At 39.3% G+C, this 21846-nt stretch overlaps 1 protein-coding gene across 1 annotated transcript in view; it reads left to right on the top strand.

Moving 5' to 3' along the window:
• Positions 1–21466, top strand: part of LOC128368202 (phospholipid phosphatase-related protein type 5-like) — a 49385-nt gene extending 27919 nt beyond the window's left edge. The window contains exons 4-8 of the mRNA XM_053328979.1: positions 17970–18090; positions 18537–18787; positions 19805–19981; positions 20822–20968; positions 21328–21466. Of these exons, the coding sequence (XP_053184954.1) occupies positions 17970–18090; positions 18537–18787; positions 19805–19981; positions 20822–20968; positions 21328–21360 (729 nt within the window). The 3' untranslated portion in view covers positions 21361–21466. The remainder of the gene's footprint in view (positions 1–17969; positions 18091–18536; positions 18788–19804; positions 19982–20821; positions 20969–21327) is intronic.
• Positions 21467–21846: the final 380 nt, after the last annotated feature.

Genomic DNA, 21846 nt, shown 5'->3' with positions numbered 1-21846 from the left:
ACTGAAAGACCAGGGTAAAGTGCTTTTTGAGCGTGAGGATGTGTATTATGTAATGGAGGCCGTATGTGTGTGCTGATTGCACACTAAGACCCAAACCATCAATTGATGGTTAAGCTGTGACCAATCACAGGATCAAATGGTAATTGTAGGCTTAAGATGCATGTGACACAGTGTGAGCCCTCACAACACATGGAGACAAATACAAACACACACACTTGTAAGTACAAGCAAGAGGGTATGACTTTGTGAATGAATGAAGTTTTGAATGTATCAGTTTATTTCTCTACCTTTTTCTTATGTGGGTCAGACACATAATGCTAAATACTTTTGCCCTGGAGAGCTCAGTTCTAATGCTGCTAAATATAAGCCTCTCAAACAGTATGGGAAGGCAAAACGAAGGCGCTCTTTGAAAGGACAGACAGTGCGAGTTCAAAATGCAGCAAACACAACACAATGAGAGAAGGAGGGAGAATGAGGATCACAAGAAACATAAGTGCCAGAGAGAAGACAAGGGAAAACAAAACCTCAAAAGAAAACATAGCAGAGCAGCTATAGAGAGGGGAGGATGCCATTCAGTAGCTGCACGCTGCTCTGTTCCAAGTTTGTTTGCTGCTGTCTGTTAAACCTTGGGAAGAGCCTTAAAGCATAATGCAGCTCCATGTGACAGAAAGATGGGGGTGAATCACGAAGGTAGACCATAACATCTAGCCATGCCAGAGTTTACTAAGTGAGAGCAATGGATGCATGAAAACTGCTTTGTGCTCTGGTCATCTTTGAAAACAGAAGCCGGATGGGGAAGAAACCTCCTAGGATTCTGACGTTTTAATAGTCTTTATGCAGTGTGAAGATATGAAGATGGGAAATAGTTGAAGATGCAGATTTAAATAAATGATGCTAGGATGTTAAGGAGGGCAATTGTTGCCCACTCTTTCTACAGAGGTCAGAGTTATCTAAAGAACAGCATGCCACACACTTTTTAGGAACTTAGGTTTCTGTTTTTGGAAATGTTTAAATTGTCTTTTGGTGGGTATTCCTGCAGCTAACTGGTTAAGCATATAGTATATTATGTGATACTGTGAGATACTGCTGGAACTGTTACAGTTGAGTTTGGTAGCGGTAGAAATGGTGTAAGTATCTAAAATAATGATTGAAAATGTCTTTGTCTGAATTGATCATTATTACAGCACTATCACTATTGATGTTGCTGTACATCTCTCAATCTTACAAGTTCCGAGACATGTTGAAAGGAGTTTTGGGACAGGAGCTCATAAAGTGAAATAGACAAAGTAAATTAATAGAAAATGGTGATAAATATATTACATGTCTTCACAAAATAAGTCATGGAATGTATTTAACACATTCACACATTATTAATGGCTCATGTTACAGGTAGCCGAGTAGGACCTAGAGACCAAGGTAGAATTACAGTTTAAAGATCTTTACTTCAACAGTCTAGTAACAGAAGAGTCATATAACAGGCTGACATGAAACAAGGAAGTTGGACCACCAGAAACATAGATGACAATCTTACATCAAATATGAGAACAGGCAGGTGTATATACACAAGGGACTAATCACAAAACAATCACAGCTTGGGTGAGCAGGGACTAGAATAAGGAGGGAGCATGTTGATTAGGTAACAAGGTGGTAGGAGGGTGCAACAGGAAAAACAAAGGGCAAGAATGATGAGGCTAATGCAGAAATAAGCTGGGCCCTGTTCCATAAAGCAGGATTACCAAATAAACCAGGCTTATTTCGTTAGTCTGGCTCATTTCCCAGCAGATTCGGTTCCATAAAGCAAACTCAGCATAGTTCAAGCTCAGTTACCATAGCAACTTATGCTGGCAAACTAACTAACTGTGGAACAGGCTAATTGTCAGGCTTAGCTTGAGTTGCTGCTTAGCCTGAAAGAAAAGAGATGTTTTAATATATTATGTGGCTTCATTAATCATCATCATTTAAAAAGAAAATCAGTTCAAATGAAGTTGAGTTAATAATATATATATATACACACACGTATATATATACACACACACACACATATATGTATATATATACACAAAATACATAGGCTATATATAGGCTAGTTGACCTCATAAAACACGCTGTTCCGCCCACGGGGTGGGTCGGAAGTTGGGAGGTAGCGACAAGTTCCTCTGAATGTTTTAAACACCAACCATTAAACATATATATATTCATGCTGTACATTCTTAGAAAGCTTAGATTGCCCTGATTCATTCAAGACCATTCACGAATTATATGGTTGCTCACAGCCGTAATAGCATTAGCGATTAGCTCGGCTAGCCACTCAACTAAAGTAAGAACAGCGATAATGCCTACAAAATTTCAAAGTCTTCCCTTTATCCACAACGACCATCTTAAGACACAGGACTTTTTGTACAGCTCGACGCCAAGTATCCATTCTTGTGAAATATGAAATCCATTTCCTTCTAACCGAAATACTTTCCTCAATATGTCCATGTATTTAGTCCAATATGTAATGTCACACGTGGAACAAACCATATACGGTATATGTTTAAATTCTTCATATGTCTCCAGTAGAAGTGTGTGCTAGAGAATGCTGCTGCTCTGTGGGCCTTTTGTAGTGGATTTCGTCATTGTGAATCAGTTTGATCTGTGTTCGACATCATGGGCTGCTTGTGAATAGCGTGCACACACAATTATTCTCAATACTTGAGCCTGTCTTGAATTAGTTTTATTGCATGAGCGTGGATTGGCCTTTATGGAACCGCTTTAGCCTGATCTCATTTGTTAGGCTCATTCAAGTCAGGTGTTCAACAATAAGCAACGCTTTTCTGAGTTTGCTTTATGGAACGGACCCCTGGGGACACAGGAGGAAAAATACAGATAGAACCAAAAACCTAGAAGCAAAATCCTCTCTCCAATATGTCATGCTCATATTTTAAACTTTCAAATGTACAAGTAAAACCAGCATAAGCATCAACAAAAATCTGACTGATGCTGTTGAATCATTTTAGAATGTAGAATATCCACCTTCTTTCCACCTACAGACCCCCTAATCTATCCATGAATATCGATAGACAACAGATCAATAAACACAAAGGGAATCTATGGCAATGCAAGGGCACAACACAGGATTAAACACTTAATTATCAAAAGTATCTGTTCATCTCCCATTCAGTCCAGACTTAACATCACAGTGAAGAAAAGCCGAAGGTCTCTGATGGACTGGCAGCAGCTCAGGAACATAGAGCCAGACTGGAGCAGAACCATAACGGCTTGGTCACACTATAATGTGGTGCAGTGAAATTCATTTGCATGTGATATCTCCACCAGAAAAGATGGTGCCAGAAGCTTGGTAATATAATGAATACTTGTGCAACAGCCACCATTGGTTGTGATTCATTCATGGCAAAATGGAAATGAAGAGGAAAGGGAAATTGCTTCTCATTCAGCAGTGCAGAATTATTTAAAACTCAATGGTATGACATGATAAGTCTTCTCCCCCATTCCCTCAAAGGTCAGCACCATTGCTATTGGTCAGTGGCACAGATTCACTTGTCATGTTCCTCAGATCTGAACTACAGTACAAATGGACTCCATCTCTACAAGCGAATCCATTGTTTGTAGCATTTCAATTTAACTGCATTTATTTCAATCAAAAATGTTACTGTTGATTTTATTATGCAGCTGGTATAAATTAATGCTGAGAGCAATTTTGTGCAAATTACTTGAAATTATTTTCCTCATTTATACTAATTAAAAAGTCATTACATTACTTTAATTACCAAACAGCAAAAGTTTACATAAGTTACATCACTCTTACGTTTCTTTCATGACTCAACCCAGCTCTGTAAAAGGGTTTTTTGAAACAACTTAGTTAAGGAAACGTGGTTTAACAAGCAGTCAGACTACAGTTTGGATGTTTTTACTGACCCTCAACAGCTGGCTTAACATTGGCCTCAGAAACTGCACGTCATGCCCTTGCAGTAAAGCTGCATTGTTCTCATACCGCCATACTCTCAACCAAACAAGGTGTGACTGTAGCCTTTTCAGTGGGCAGCTTTTGCAAACCAGTTCAGAAGACACAACATGTAAAGAAGATAACTAAAGATAAGAGCAACCTGGAGACATGTTTCTCCTCTTTTAGTGGCACCTAATCACATCCCCACACCTCCAGCCCCAAGCTAGCACATACCAGACCAGTCTCTCTCTCTCTCTCTCTCTCTCTCTCTCTCTCTCTCTCTCTCACTCTCTCTATGGTTCAAACACTAAAACTGATATCAACCCTCCATCAATCAGTAAGGTGGCACACAAATCAACCCCCAAACTGTATCACGTTTAAACAATAATGTGCTAAAACTAACCAAAATTTCGATTTTGTTTTAAATACACATCCCCTCTAACCAAAAGGCCACCCTGCCTGCTGGTAACATCCTGAAATATTACAAATTCTTTCCTGATTAGATATCAGCAGTAATATTAATATTGAAGTGCCTAACTGAACTCTAACTGTAACCAGAAATACATTGTTTCTCTCTGTCATGAACATGACGTGTTAATTGGTTTCCTTCACTACTCCCTGCTTAGATGTAGACACATATGATTTAAACAGGCTGTACAGTAGGTGAGCCGTGCTACAGCATTACCCCTGTGTTGAGATGGCTCCCATCATGCCCCCTGACTCCGCCATTGTCATGCTAATGTTTGGCAAATTATGATGTTCAGAAAATCCGGGCTGTTCCTGTTCTCGTTTTTCGCTTTTCTCCGTTCTGTATTTACCCTCTATTGTTATTGTAATCAGAGTTGTCATCTTTGAGAAGGCAACCTAAATATGCTCCATCTCTCTCTCTCTCTCTCTCTCTCTCTCTCTCTCTCTCTCTCTCTCTCTCTCTCTCTCTCTCTCTCTCCTCTCTCTCTCTCTCTCTCTCTCTCTCTCTCACACACACACACGCACACATGTACACACACACGAGTAAGGCCAAAATAAGCGTCTTCATAGATTGTGAAGTAGTGGAGATTGTGCAGTTCATGCATGTAATCAACCTTCTATTCTGACATTTTTGAGCTGATTACAACTGTAATGGCCTTGTATTTTATCACACATGCTGGGGAGGCACACAAGTACAGACCCTTACACACACATCGGCCCAATGCCCATATGCAAATTGGCCAGAAGTTTGCATACTGTTAAGCCTCGGGACAATCTCTCATGAATAATGGAGTCACATATGACAGACAGAGGAGGATTGGGAAGAACCATAGAGAGAGACAAGATATGAGTGTCACACTGAAACTCTTTCATGGTTCCCTGTCCCATAGAATGGACTGTGAGAAGATCATTTCCACTGATGATTTCCTCATCAGGAAGGATATAGGCGAGACAATAGTGATTTTGACGTGAAATGTGTTTGCTGCTGTGACAAGCAGTTTTTCAATGTGGAAACTATAATTACTTCATTTCAACACATTTTGCCTTCCTTTACTCTTAGGCAGTGATTATGTGAGATTCATCATAAGACAGATGACAATTGCAATATCTTATAGATGACGTGGACTAATGAAGTGCACTGCATGACAACAGTACATATATTTTATGACTATCCCTCCATTTGTTGCAGCCTTTAATGGGTTCACAATTTTTCCAGGTACATTGAAACATATTTTTCTTGCTGTAGTTATTTCTCCTGTTCATAATGGCCATTGAAAGATCTCATCCAAATGTGTTTACAAAGTAAGTGATGGATGACAAAATCCACAGCCCACAATTTTGGGCAAAATGTATTAAAAAGTTTATCTGAAGATAATACAGTATGTGACTTCAGCAGCCTGAGTTAGTCAAATAAAGTAGAGTTTAGAGTCTTGAGTTTCAGTCTCAACAGTTTTTCTGGTTAGCTGCAGTGGAAGGATCATAACAAAAAGAATACATTTTACACTAAAAAGACAGTAACTTTGAAACATGTTGAATTGATTTGACTAATTTGGATGGCTGAAGTTTAATGGTAACCTCAAATAAATGTTTGTGGGAGAAGAGCTGTGGATTTTGTCCCCCATTACATTGAAAGTGCATAATGAAAGGATCCCTCAATGACCCCTATGAACAGGAGGAATGATTACAGCATAAAAGAACAGTATTCATTTGGGCACCTGACTATTGTATAAAGTAAATAACTGTGAACTTATTCTGTAAAGTACAAAAAGAGTGCACACCCAAACATATAATATCACACACAGATGAAGCTTCAGGATTGAGTCTTTTTAACTTATCACAATTAATAAATAAAGCAAGGTGGACTTGCCTTTTTGAAAATCTTATAGTCTATTTCCCAATGTTAGATCTCAGAGGTGCATCAATTAAACAAGAATAAACACATTCCCAAAACTATACACAGATTATGTAACATTATGTCCCCACACTGCTTCTACCAGTATTTGGATATGGTATTTAGGGTATGGTAAAATAGGTAGTGGTCAGTTTTAGGCTCCGATGAATTAAATGAATGTAAATCAATGTAAATGTCCTCTGAAGTGAGGTAAAACGTCTGCATGTGTAATGTAGCAGAGAGAAGAGACAGACAGACAGAAAAGTGCGTCAGCAGTTGTGCTTATGAGATGAAGCAGTGAAAAAAGAGCAGGGATAATAAGGGATAATCGCTGCTTTATCCTGTCACTGCCAATCACACTGGATAGAGGATTGAGAGATGAAGACTGCAGGCCATGTAGCCCCATGTCGACACGCCTGACCAGCTATCTGCTCCCACTGTGATAGCCTGTAAGAAATGCTCTAACCCATAGATGAGAGCCCCTAATCCTGCAATACACTCACAAAGTAATGCTGGTAGATTAGCTGCAACGTCTCTTCCAGCACTGATCCAGGACCCCTCTGTTTTTTTTTTAAAAGGAAGTAGATCGACAGAAACAAAAACTATGGGAAGAAAAGGAGAAAATGAGGAGGTGGAGATAGAGACAGAGAATAAGCAGGATAAGGACAGAGAGGGAGACAACTCAAGGAAAAAGAGGCAAATGCAAAGAGACAAGAAAAGAAAGGGAGAAAGCAAAGAGAAGTGAGAAAGAACGGGGTCATACCTCAAACCGTGGTTAAACCTTACTGAGTATAAACAGGATTTGAACTGTGAGAGGCGGAGGGAAAGGATGGCAAGAAAGGACAATTTATATTTGTATCACGGAGAAAAAAAAAGAGAAATAAACATAGAAAGAAGGGAGATGTTTTCGGTAGCCTAGTTTCTCCTCCACAAAGACCTTGGAAAGCTGCCCGGCCGCAAATGAAACAGGAGAATAAAAGCAGGGTGAGACGGAGAGGAGATGGATGGAGAGAGTGTGGGTGATGATGAAGCTGAAGCAGCTAAATTGTCATGGTTACCATCACTGGTGTGTGACAAGGCTTCCTGTGAATGTGTATGTGTGTGTGTGTGTGTGTGTGTGTGTGTGTGTGTGTGTGTGTGTGTGTGTGTGTGTGTGTGTGTGTGTGTGTGTGTGTGTGTGTGTGTGTGTGTGTGTGTGTGTGTGTCTGTTAGAGCACTGGGCTTGCAATGTCAACAGATGTCATGTGATATTTGCAGAGGCTTTATGTAGACTTGGTGTAATCTTCATGAAGGTTTTGTGTTCCTTTTCACAACAACTACAGAAAAGCGGCTTTCAGTCAGTATCTCGTCATTTTTATAGGGTGCCTAAGTGTAAAAAAACACATTAGATATGCATAAACATATAGATTAGGCATTAAGCAACACTGAGCCTGATATGATTCACTGTGTAGCAGTTCCTGGTGTAAATGCGTAGCTAAATTTAGCATTATTGAAAAATATCCCCAAGGTGTTAATGCTATAGAAAAATTTCCAAATCTGTTCAAAAAAAAAAGAAAAAAGAAAGAATTAACGCACACACTAAATATTTAAATTATTTTCCACACTCCTTCTTAAGCTTAAGTGTTTTTTTTTTATGTTGTGACGTCAAAACGGCATTTTATGCTGCGTCACTTGTTCCTGTTCTAATTTCTGATAGTATTATTTAGTATTACTCATAGTACACAGTGGATATGTTATGCTGTTCTAAGACAGGATGAAAGTGTAGAGCTCTGTGTTGATTTGATGCACATTTGCAAGCGTATCTGTGTGGGCACATGGGTCTGTGTCATTGTACGTATGGTGAAATTGAGTCTTTCTTTCTTGGAACCACTTGTGTATTTCTGTGTGAATGAGCTGTAAGTCAAACATGATCGTTAACTGAGCATCCAGGATACATCTGCTGTTAAAAAGGATATCCACCAGTTTACAGTTTGTCTCTGTACTGTCATAACTCACCATAAGATGCTGTGTGACTGCTCTATTGTCTCACTACATATTCTTGGGGAATTAAGTTTTCAACAGGCTGGTTTTCTCTGAAGTTTTCTTGTATGTAATGCTTACCTTGTCACCCTGTCCTTCCTTCCCCTTTTCTAACATTCTGCTTTTGATCTTCATTGTCAGCTTTTGTCAAGCAAGAGTTCCTGTCACACACACACACACACACACACACACACACACATACACTGTTTGGAGTCACGCTCACAAAGTCAAAAGAACATCCCACAATTGACTGTCACCATGTCACAGAAGTTAAGACCTTAAAGTAAGCCAATTAAGACCACCTCAACCTGCGGAGTTTCTCCCATCAATCTCCCATACATTCATAAGCTCTTCCTTGTGCCCCCCCCCGTTCCCACAGATATCTTTGTCAGATTTGAGAGGCTGCTCTTTTAAAATTCCAGTGCTGCTCCTCTCTTGACAAAAAAAGTATTTCTGTGCGAGTTCTGCAGTATACAGACGGTTGTGCATCTGCTTTCACTGCAACAAAGGCCATGTGATCTCTGCTCTTTGTGGCACGAGTGTCTGTCAGTCATTCATTATCTCTCCGTATCACTGTTTTCTTATTCCCTTTTTCTTTTTCTTCAACTTCTCCGTTTCCCCGTACTCTTTCCTACCCTATTATCTGTTCTCCATTATCTCACTTCTTCTTCCCAGGTGTTTACACATAAACATCTGTCTATTTTAATCATATCATCTTCCCTGACTAGTTGAGATCCTTCTTTATCCCTCTGACTATCCTTGGATAAAACACATATGGCCCAAACATAGTGATTGCCTCCAGAACACAATCAACATCTGCTCAAAACTAATTGGCTGCCATGTCTGATTTTCACCTCGTTCCAGTGGATTTCCAGTGGAGGATAAAACTTTTAAAGATAATAAAGTTTCCAAATTCACACTTATTAGCAGTGCTCACATATCTGCCTTGTGTTCTCATAGCATCTGGTGACGTTCATACTATTATCAGACATGGTGAAGCAGCTTTTAGCTGTTATGCTGCACACAATTGGAACAAGCTACCATTAGATTGTTTTAGCCTGGATTTAACATTATTAAATCCAGGTTAAAAACATTTCTCTTTTCATGTGCTTATGATTGAGCTCTTTTAAAGCACTTTACATTTTAATCATTCATTTACATTGTATGTCCTTTTAATGATGTTAAAGCAAATCATTATTTTACTCTGCAAACTGATATTTTATGCTCTATTTAGTCTAGTTTCTCTTTTATTTTTCTCTGTTTCTATTTTTCTGTACATTTTTTTAATGTTGTTTTTAATTGTGTGTTTGAATGTTTCCAATTTTTACTATTTGGGTTTTATTTTTATTTTATTTTTTAAATTGTATGTTTTTATGTTCTTTGTTTCCAATTCTTACTGCTAAATGATTGTTTTTATGTAAAGCACATTGAGTTGCCCTGGGTATGAAATGCGCTGTATAAATAAAGCTGCCTTGCCTATTACAGTACATTGTATTGTGTTCCCATTGTCAGTAACACTTTGGATTAAAGCCTGCAACAAAGGTGTAATTATTCCTAATTTACAGCATAATTTCTGTATTAATAATGTACAAGAACAAAATGTGAAGTTAGGGGAAAAAAAGGGGAACAATCTGAGACCTTTCATCGTTGTTGATCAGTAATGGTTAAACTGTACTCAGTAGTTCATGGTTAAAAATACTTACTATAAGTTCTTCCCAGATGCCAGATTGTTTCTCAGTATGTCATACTGCAGCCTGTAACATGACAAAAGGTGCGTTTTAATTTTAAAATTCCAACAGTGTAAATTATTGTTCAGCTCCAAGCTTGTTACCCCCTCTAATTGGGAAGAATGACACTGTATGCTGTGGCCTATATCTAAACCAGTGTGTACTTTTCTTATCAAAACTGTAACATTTTTTAAATGGATGCATTTTTATTTCCATAACCAAAAACAAAAAACATCTCAATTTAAATTAATTGTAAAGTTTTAATAAGAGAGGAGTGTTTTAAAACAACCAGAATCTGTCAACTGTGGCTTTTCAGTGATTTAGTTCACAGTCTGGTGACTCATATTTTCTACTTTTATCAGGGAATTCAAACAGAACTGGTTACATGACTTATTTTGAATTTGAACTTCTATTTCATCTGAAGTTCTGGTTTGAAGACTTGACGGCTGCTGCAATATTTATAGTTATAAATTCCAGTTTCCAGCAATATAACTGACAAAATATGTCCATTGAATTAGGTTAGAAGAGCTGAGAGAAGCATTGGAGACATGAAAATCATCCTCCAAACTGCCAGTCATGTTGTTCATCGCTTATCACTGACAGCAGTGTATTTATAACACTGGTAGCAAAAGTATTAAGAGGAAACTTTCAACAAACAAGTAACAAGTGTTTCCTTTAAAACAAAAGTTAGACCATCCACTGTTTTAAGACAGACATTTATGACCCATGAACCCCTTTGTGACCTTAAAAATGCCCTTTTAGATCCACCTCTAGCCTAATGACATTCAGACGGATGGCAACTGACACCTTAAACTGCACTACAGTGATCCTCAAACCCCACCGTCCACCCCTGTATCAAAGGCAGCGTGTTACATTGAAAGCATGCATTTTCTATGACTATTTCATCTTCTCTCACACTATTGTGATGCCCCTGGGGGTTTGTGTGGGCGTGGTTAACCTCCCTCTCTTTTGCAGGTGAGGAGTTGATTGCAGTAACTCAGGGCACCTGGGTCCTGTAGTATATCTATGACTCCTGTTCCAGTCTATGTTGGGGCTGTGTGAGAGCTCAGACCTGTTTTATTAACCTTCTCCCCTTTTATTTCCTCTCCCAGGTCTTGTCCTTGGTTCATCTTGGTTTGCAGTTATGATGCTTGGTTTTAGTTGTTTTTGATGACTTCTGAAAAAAACCACCTCGGTGGTTTCAAGTTAGCTACAGTGAGGGTATGCTTGCCTAAAAAGGTTAGAAATGTCAATAAAGTGGTATATTTACAGAGTTAGACCTAAAATGAAATCCGCTTCAGCCTGCTGATTTCTGTGTAGGATGGAAGTATGTAGTATAGAAGTATGTAGTATGCAGTATGTGGCTTATGTCTTACAATGTTATATTCTCTTAAAGTGCTTCAGTCCTGCTGTGATGGGGATTTTGTGAACATAGGGCAGATCATCTGCTTAATCAGTGATGGTGTGCATTATTAGCTGTGCTGAGGTCAGTTACTAGGCACTCTCAAGTTGAGGTAGGAAGGATAAAACTTTTGTTTAGTAGACATTCTGACATTCTGTGTAATTTGATGCATTTGTGGCTGTGCTTGTGTGTGATGACAGGAAATAGTGACTGTCAGCAGTAATGGAGAAATTCTACATCAGTGTTCTATGTGCTTTGAAAGCTCAGCATAGTCACCCTCTGGTATGTCACGTTAGGTGAGGCTAAGATCAAAAGGCCAGTGATTGGTCGATTGAGATGGAGTGGGGAAGAGAGTAGGCTGCAGATTGTATTGTTTGTTTGCTTTGGCTTAAGTTAGTTTCATTTAATTTCCCAGGATTCATTTATGCCCCTGTTTCATATTTTTATTAATAAACATCACCTTTTTTTGCACATACTCAGCCTATATGCCTCTTTAACGTCCCTTAAAGGTTTACAGTGCAAAATAACATTGTCTGCCCTTTATACGGGGTGGCGGCACTACACCCTCCTTTTTGTTGTTTCCTCTGATATTCCTTTCGTTTCCACACAAACATACATAAACATAGTCATTATTTTTTTCCTCCTTATGTTTTTTATTCGCTTTCCCTTACAATGCATGTGACCCTTTGTGTTTTGTCAGACTTTCTTCTTCGCTCCACATTTCTTTGCCTGCTTTCATATTGTTTGATGGCGTTGAATTGGTGTAATTTCAGCTCCTTTTGTTTAAGTGCACATCTGTATCTGTGGGTCCTTGTGCTTGTGTATTTGTTGTTGCTTAGAAACAATGAAATCAAAAAGATATTATATATGAATTGCAACTGTTATATTGTAACATTTGAGCAGTAAATATCACAGGCATGTTATGACTCTGCAGACAGAAAGCCATACTGCTGATTGAGGCAAATCACCTTAAACTTAATGTGTTAGGTACATTCACAATACATTAGCTCCTTTTCACAACTGCTTGTTTGCTACATTACATCACATCTACTTGCCTAATATAATCACCCTGGCTACAATATCCACCAACATCATAATGTTTTATGAAGCCTTAAAACATACATAACCTCCCCATGGCAGGCCAGCACCTTGCATGCAGCTCTGTGAAAGGCAAAAACATTGCTGTCTGTTAAGGTAGAAAAGTGCTATATGCAGTCCTTTTAATTTAAAGCCACCTTAATGGACTTTTTGGCCACTTGGGGGCAGCTCAAATGCCCCACTATCTTCCCCTGTTAGGCACTAGCTCTGTCTGTCTGCTGTTTGGTCTTCTTGTTCAGAGCATTTTTTGCTAGAAACATCTGCCTACGGTGTTTGGAAATGAGGTTGAAGAGACTGCAAATAATAAAGCTGTGGATAAGAAAGCCAGAACAATGAGCTTAAAGAGGCTAAAGTGCCTCATAGAGCTGAGAGGAACTGCAGAGTTTGTGTGGGTTTGTCACTATATGTGGCACCTTTCAATATTAGACAAAGCAATGCTATCCATGATCAAATATAACCGTATTGATTAGTTCAGCTTTAAATTCACAGTGTCAAACACATTTGGTTATGTTCTAATTACACAGATGTGTGTCTGTGTCGCAGCATGCAGCCTCCAAATCAGGGAGAACTTGCCAGTGACACACTAGTATGATTTATGTTCAAATGTGAAAGTCACAGCAATCGTATTCTGTGTATGTTATTAAGCATATTTACTAAGATGGTTCAGGTTCACGCATAGTGCTGTGGATGAACATGAATGGATTTAGGGCATGTGTTTGGTTAAAAAATGTTAGTAATGGGTGAAGAAAGTGAAGAGAGAATATCTGCAAGTCTGCAGCAGCATTTAGCAAAAGCTCAAGAGATTGTAGCTTTTATGCATTCTTTGCATGAATATTGATTACTGTAGAGAGGCGTCTTAATACATGCTCATGGTTACCTCAAAGCCTATTGATATCAATACATCTTCTATTTCTTTCTTTTACATAGCTTTTATTGAGGTTAAAGTGGATGCTCAGTGAAGCAGCAGGAAGTAACCTTTCGGCATGAAAAGGAATTACTATCGACACAAGATGCTTTTGGATACATTGCTTTGGGAAAATGTAGAAATGTAGCATGTAACAACTCAGTGGGAGCCCATCACCAGGGAATGTCAATGTCACATTAGCTTGGGAGTAACTGAAAAAAACGTAATTGAGCAATTGATAAAGGAATGGACATGGCAACCACTTTGCTAAGAGAGCTGTAGACTTAATTTTCCATCACAGTGAGAAGCAGGGAGAGAACACGGCAGAGAAGAAGGAACAACACCAATCAGTGTATAATGTTAGTATCTGCAGCTGTTGCTTTATATGATACAACAACACACTCTCTGAAGCAGTGAACAATGCTGCAGTCACATCAGAAATAAATAATTAATTTAACTTTAAACTCTCCAATGCATGTTCTAACAAGTTATCTCCAACACCAGAAGCTTCTGTATTATTAACAAACACGTGACGATATGCACTTCACAAAAGCGTCTTCCTCTCTGTTCCAGCACGTCCTTTAGTCTCTCATAGTTTGATTGCTTTTGTTTGATGTTGCCTTGAGCGAATCATCGAGGAACTTTAGCTTCATCCTTTTGAATCCAAACATTGTGTGAAATGAATTAAAGTTGGCTCTTGAATAAATGTTATTGTCACTGGGCAACCTGCAATCTAGTAGTATAGAGGTGGGTCCTCACCAGAATGTAACAATCCATTGTAGAGAGTGCTTACAGATCCCCTTTAGTCTACATGGAGTGATTTTTTTTCATCTCTGTATTTTTCCTTAATAAAATGTGCAGTTTACTTAAAGTATAATTATTTGAACAGTTGCATCTTACATACTGTAAGAAAAAAGTAGGATGATTCATTTGTCAGATTAGAGGAATTTTTGTAGGCGTTTTAATTTCCAAAATTACCACCAGGTTAGGGCCTAATTTTTTGAGACAATAAAAATATATTAGTGATTTATTATTTATAGAGAGAAGTTGAAACTTTTTGAATCAGAGACAACTGGAGCCAGGGACTTTGTGGAGTCAGCAAAAAAGTGGCATTGCACTTCAAGGTACCTGCATTGGCTTCAGCCTCAAGCTGTGGTAGTTACTGCTTGGCTTTTCTTATGTTTAGTTGATGTATTAAAAATTGTCTTTCACAGGTGTTTCAGATATCATTGTCTATTCCATTTATTTTTCCTGTTTTCCACATCACTACATTTATATTTTGAGCATTACGTATGTGCATTTGTAGCAGCTAATTAGTACATCAGCAGCTGTGTTGGCTGCCCTGCAGAGAAGTCCTTCTTTTTCAGGTTATGCTGGCGGCAACTACTCTAGTATTATATGTGTCCTCCTTTTGTAAAGCACACACCTTAAAGTGAAAAAACTCCTTAGGGTTGGAGTAAAAATGTTTTGGCAACATTGCACACACAGCTGTTGAAACCAACTTGCCAAGTTTAGCTAGTTTTTGGGGTTTTTTATAGTAATGTTAGAATCAACCTCCTTTCTTTCATCTATAATCTCAGTTTCACAGTGATTAATTGCCAGCAACATCATGTAAAAGTCTGTCATGCCTTCTGTCTGCCCTTTTGGCTGCCAGCTGACTATCATCAGAAGAAGAGTGGAGGATCGGTGGCTGCTGCATCATCCACTCTTCTCCTACTTTTTCTCCTCCACACTCATTTCACACAAGTATCTCCAAGAAAATCATTAGAACTGTTATAGTTGTCAGAGTTTTAACATGAGTCAGAATGAGAGTAGGCAAAGTAAGTCGACATATTTTTCTGTTGTACACTGCTGTACACTGCATAGATAATATAGATAATATCTACAGTACTGCTTTTTGAATCTTATGGTTTTGTACACTAGACAAACTCTAAAATTAGATGCTCAAAACATATGTTCTAACACAACCCACAGATCCCCTGATACATTTTTTACACCCCACCTAAATTCAGTTCAAAGAATTGTGGGAAGATAGCTTTCATTTCCTGCAGCCCAGAGCTCTGCTACAGCCTGTTTGAAAATCTGAGGGTTTGTGGCAGTCACGTGTTTCAAAGCAAGCTCAACTGAGACTTATACATGTGTAGTGTTGCACATAGTCTTAAAGATTTCTATAGGTTTGAGCAGCCTGCTGAAACTTACATGCATGCACTTGGTGAATAAGGACTAGTTGTTTTTGCTTGTTTGTTTTTTTTACAATGTCTGCTATATATTGTACTATGTAAGGCCATCATATAACAGCGTTTCCATCTCTGTATCATGACAGGAAGCATGCACTGTGAGGCTGAGTGGTGTCACCTCACTCTCGGCAGGAGTCGTTGCAGGAGAGGATGAATGAACACAAGTCTGTTCCTGAAACTAACATGGCAGGAGGACATCTGTGTATAACTTAGTGCTGGAACACTCTGAGTCCTTGCCTTACAGATGAGACTGAATATCAATTTTATGTTAGAGACAATCAGCAGACAGATGTTTGCTTTTGTGAAGCACTGAGGGTTCAAACCCAAATTCACCAAGGTCCCAAACAATAAACTGGATCTCTGCCTTTTTTGCAGCGCTGTTGTACATTTTTTAATTGTTATAGACTAATTTCAGTATCAATACCTACACACAACAATCAGTCATGATGAACACTGCTTTAACTATGTACCATTAACATACCTCAAACCTGGAACCCATTCTTAGTTATTCTTAAGGCTTTCACTTGGACCATTGGTGGGAGGATGGAGTGATTTTCATCCTGGGCAGCCATGTGATTTTGGAGCAGCCTGAAGGTAAAAATGTGCTGCACATAATCCAGATGTCTAATCTTTGGCACCCACCAGTTCTGCCAAAGCGCCTGCAGCAAGGTACTGAACCTTTACCAGCTCCAGGGATAATGATTTATGGCTGACCTTCCGCACAAACCTCCCTGCAGAAAGAAATAAGAAGTCAAACTTGTTTGTGGTTGGTGAGGAAAATGTTCACGCATTACCAAGATAAGAAGAGCTGATTCTTATTTTACAGGCCAATTTAACATTCGTACATGTTCGTGTACAGTAAGAGCTTCAAGCGATACATGTTAATCTTTTGTGCAAAGTCTTTCACCATTGTTTTTTTTTTCTTTGAAAGTTTACCTAGGTGAGACAAATCAGCCTTTCCTCACTTTATTTTCTATCTGTTCTCATCACAAAGCAGTCCATAACAAAACACTCAAAATAGTTCACTGTATGCGAGACTTGCTCATGGAAACTACTTTACCACCAGAACTATACTCCAGGATCAAATGTGGCATACTCACAGGGTTGCAACAAAAACTACATGCTGCCTTATAGCTTCTCTCATGCTCTGCAGTTTGTACAGCCTGACCTGTTGGCCTTGGTTATTCAACCAATACACCATCACCTACAACTGATCAACAATGGTCATGTGACTGGTTGTCCTTTTATGACCTTTTATGTGTGTCCTGGGCTGCATACTTCCAGTTTTCCCAGTGATTCTCATTTCACTGCAACTTCATGCTTCTCTGGCATGGATGTCAAGTATTCTGGCATAATCTGCAGCACCATTTTGAAGTACTGTCGATATCTGTCTGCTGTCAGTGACTTGACAGGTGAGGTTCAAAACATCAGCGCTGTTGGGAGAGTGAAAAAAGCCTTTGTCAAACTCTGCAAAAGTAGCATGACAGAAACACAGTCATCATATCTTCAAATGATGTTTTAAGGAACCCTCTTTTCTCAACATACATGACCTCAGTGCTACTTGCAGCACTCAAGTCACGTCATACTCCGAAGACATAATTTATGCTGACACACAAGCCCAACCACTCTCTTTGAACCTACCATTGGTGGTTCTCAGTCCATAACATCAATGCCAGTGTAAACTTCAGCCTTCATCACTAAGCACAGTGAGCGCTCAGTGTGACAGATGAAGGCTGAAATCTTCCCTGATCAGACAGGTTCAGTATGCAGGGTGTAACAGTATCCAGGAATGTTTTACATGGTGTTTAGTCCAATTAATTCCCCTGTCAAAAGAGATCAATGTCCTGCTGATTTGACTTCTTTTTTAAGCTCATACTTGCTATTGGTCTACAGTATAATGTGTGCAGTTTTTTTCAGATATGTGTGAGGACTATAATAATAAAATTATAATGGAGGTTTTACAACATAAAACATTAGCTAATACATTGAATATGTAATTAAAATGGTGTGAGGTGTGTTTAATTTATGTTATTGGGCAAACTCACGTGTGTTCACTTTTTGAGGTTGTTAACCTGTGTGACAACTTTAATCAAAGTATAGTCAAAGTTTAATGGAGCTGCAGTAAAATTTGAGAGAATAAGGAGACATAGAAAGATAGAAGGCTGACATATTTAACAAACAGAATATTCAGTAAAGCTGATCAATCCTCAAGTTTTAGCTTTCTGTTTGACAAAAAAAAGTTCACTGTCTGTCTCCCTTTCTCTCTTTTTGTCCCAGATTCTGATCGGAGAAGTTACCAGCTTTTTTGTCAAGACAGAGGGAGCTCAGGAGAAGACCATAGTGACCGCTGACTGCTGTTATTTCAACCCTCTCCTCCGTAGGATCGTACGCTTTCTAGGTCAGACATAGTTATAAAGATCAGAGGTTCATCAGCTTTGACTAGCAGCCTTGGAACTACCAATGAGGCTCATTAAGACTCACACTAGTACTCCTCTGTCATACAGTCTGTGAACTATATGTAGAAAGAGCCTTTGTCCTTATTTTGAGTCTCCTGTGGACCAATTTCCCTTGTCCTTCTCTTCCTGTCCTGCTATGTTAATTTGTTGTAACCTTTTATAATCTTTGCATCCTGTATTTATTCAGCTTTTAAAGTGATGGACAGAATTTATTAAACATAAAAGCAAAGGCTATGACTGTCAGGCCTTTCACTCCCACACAGCTATAAGTGGGCACAAACATTTATTTCCCATTTAAGTGATTTTTTTTTACTCATTTGGTCTCATTGAGTCACTTATTGTATGCACACACTGCCTGTCTCATTCTATACCTTTCTTTTTCATACAGGTGTCTACTCCTTTGGCCTCTTCACCACCACCATATTTGCCAATGCAGGTCAAGTGGTGACCGGAAACCAGACACCTCATTTTTTGTCTGCCTGCAAGCCAAACTACACAGCTCTGGGATGCCAGTCTCCGTTGCAGTACATCACAGAGCGCCGAGCCTGCACAGGAAACCCATACCTGGTGGCATCCGCTCGCAAATCTTTCCCCTCCAAAGATGCAGCGCTCAGCTTTTACTCAGCCATCTACACAGTGGTAGGAAACTTTTCTGGGTGGCAATGGGATAGCTGTTCTGTCGCTGAAAACATACCATCCAACATACCTTTGCTTTGCTAGATGTTCATGGCAGAAGAATTTTAATATATAATTCCTAATGCTCTCAGAATAAAAGGTTTTAGTACTAATTTAGAATTTTAAAAAAGTTTATAAAAGGTTTAAAGTTCTAACTAATTTATGAATGGTTAATAACATTTACTAATGACTTAGATAGATCAGTTATAAGCTATTAACGAGAATTAATTTTGGTCAAAGTCCCCGTGGCTGGTTAGAGCACAACACATAACCTGGCAATTCACACATTTTTCTTATGGATGTTTTATAACAGCATTAGTAAATTATGTATTAACCATTATTCAAACAATAAGTTACAACTTAACGCTTTATAAAGGGTGCCTTGTTAGAAATTAGTACCAACATGTCTGTGAAAAGAGAAAAATGTTTGTTGTGTTACTGGATTCTAAAACCATGAGAGGACAAAACTGTTAAATTATGTCTGTGTTGTAAATTGATTAAGTCATGTACTATTAACGACAAAACAATCCTTTATTATTTAATGAATTCAATTCAATGTACACTTACCACACAAAATATGATTGAAAATTGTCAATTGTCCATCGCATATGCCATGTCTGCCAATTCTTTCAAATGTCAGTGCTGCATTTGGCTATATACATAACTAACAAAGTTTTTAATTTCTCTGCTACTGTATGGACCTCTAAAGTAATTAAGTAATGCATAAAATATGAAAATTCATCCATCTATTTACTTGAGTGTTTTATGATGTTCTCTTTTGTGCCTCATCAAAACACACTGTTGCTCTAACCTTGCAAATTGCGCCCTCTTGTGGTTTATTTACAACCTATTAAACTTTCCAGGCTACAGTATGACCTGAAATATCCAAGCTGGCTGGGATATTTCATGATTCAACACCTGGTTCAGCTCACCAAATAACATGCCATATTTTGTAATTTCAAGTGTATTTCTGTTTTCCAGATGTACGTGACCCTGGTTTTCCGGACCAAGGGGACCCGTCTTACCAAGCCCACCCTGTGCCTGGTGCTACTGTCTCTGGCCGTGCTGGTGGGAGTTGTTAGGGTGACTGAACACAGAAACCATTGGAACGACGTCCTGGCTGGGTTTGTTGCCGGGGGCGCCATTGCTGCTTTTCTGGTAAGAGGGAGAGGAGGAGAAGAAGGAAGGTGGAATTTCAGGGATCAAAAAAGGAAGAAGGGAAAGCCGAGGCAATAGAGGAGGAGGAAAGAGAAGAGGAGGTAGTGGTAGAAGGGTTAAAGAGGGTTGAGGTAAAGGAAGAAATGTTATAATAATGAAGAGAGAAAGGGATGGAAGGATTATATCAAGGAAGAATGAAGAGAGAGAGAGGTGTTGGCATAATGTGGGTGCAGGTGAGATGGTGGGAGGATGGACTGATGATAAAGGGGAGGTGGAGGCTAGAGAGCATTATTGCCTGTGTGTGTGACATGCACTCTCACTCAGAGACCTACACCCACTTTTACATCTATGATATTAATGTTTAGAACTGAAGGCACATTCAAACAGTGTCATTTGGTCTTAAAACTCACATGACTCACTGCCACCACATCATCGCATAAAACACTTCTAGGAGCAGTGTTAACTTTGAAAGGAAAACATACTGTGCCGTTTGTGATTTTCTGCTCTTTTGATGTTGAATAAAATGAAATATTACATAGTCAAATGTCTAAAACCATGAGGTGAACCTGTGTGACCTGAGAAAATGCATACTGTATGTTCCCATTAAGATGAAAGTGACGCCTGTGTTTCATCCTAACACTATAGCTTTCTTTCCATGGATCCATCTATTATTCATGCTTGTATTCTCTGTCTTTTATCTCAATGTCCCCTTCAGTATCTGTTTCCAAGCTCATGTGGAACATTTCACACACCAGAAGAATAATCTGTGCGTGTGCATGTGCAGTGAAGCAAATCTTTCCCCTCTTTTTCTTTTACCTTACGTCTCTCACTCTCCATCAGGTGTCATGTGTGATCAACAATTTCCAGCAGACCCAACTAGCAGGGCATACTCTACCACCTCCACAGCGCCCAGAGCCCCCCATCGGGATCCCTATGCTCAGCCTGCCCCGCGTGGAGAGTCCACTCGAAAAGTTAAGTGGCCTTCAGGTAAGGGGTGGGATACAGACGTACAGAAGAACAAATTAATCGATTACAGTAGAATCAATAGGCCAAAGCTTATTTTTTAATTGTGTATTGTACTGTCTTTCACCCTTATGTCCTCATTGATAACCTCGGTTGCTTCACTGCATATGGATGTTTCCTAAATGCTTCTGTCTGTCTGATATCTCTGTTGTGTACACCCTTTCTCTTGTCAAGGCATTTTGCATTTTGACTTCTCACTGGCTCAATGAAATTTTAGATGATAGGTTCTATTCTTTCAGATTTTAACTCCATCATTCCATGTTCTTACTTTCCTCCCTCTCTGTGTCTCCTAATCTTCTCTTGGTCCTCTTCCCTCCTGTTAGGCTCCAGGGCTACCGTATTCTGAGATCACATGACCATCAGCCAATCCCGTCCCCCACCCCTCCCGATGTGCTCCTCCCCTCACGGCGTTGCCTCACCAGCGCAGTCTAGACCTGCCCTCTGAATTGCCCAAGCCCTGCCCTGCCCACCCAGAAGGACGACATCCTCTCCGACGAGTCAAATCCACCCAGGTCTGAAGGTCCACCAATCACAGGAGACAGAACAGACAACACGCACACATGGCGTGCCAAGCTGAAAGCTGTCATCCGCTTAGGACCAATAGGAGATGGAGACATGTCCTTTATCTGTCCTGTTCTGTCCTGTTTGTCCTCCAAGTTGGCCTCCCTTTTCTTTCGGGTATGAAAGACTCGGATGAAAGACTCGCCAAAGCCAGAGCTGTTGAAGCAATACTGTGTCCTATTTCCTTGTTCTGCTGTTTTTCATAAAGACTCAACAGTGGTTCTCAAGACTGTTGGCTGGTGATGACTTGATAAAAAAAGACACTTGTTCAAATCATGAAA

The sequence above is a fragment of the Scomber japonicus genome, chromosome 2 (assembly GCF_027409825.1).
Source record: "Scomber japonicus isolate fScoJap1 chromosome 2, fScoJap1.pri, whole genome shotgun sequence".
NCBI classification, from domain to species: Eukaryota; Metazoa; Chordata; class Actinopteri; order Scombriformes; family Scombridae; genus Scomber; species Scomber japonicus.
This window is presented reverse-complemented; position numbering and strand designations above follow the sequence as displayed.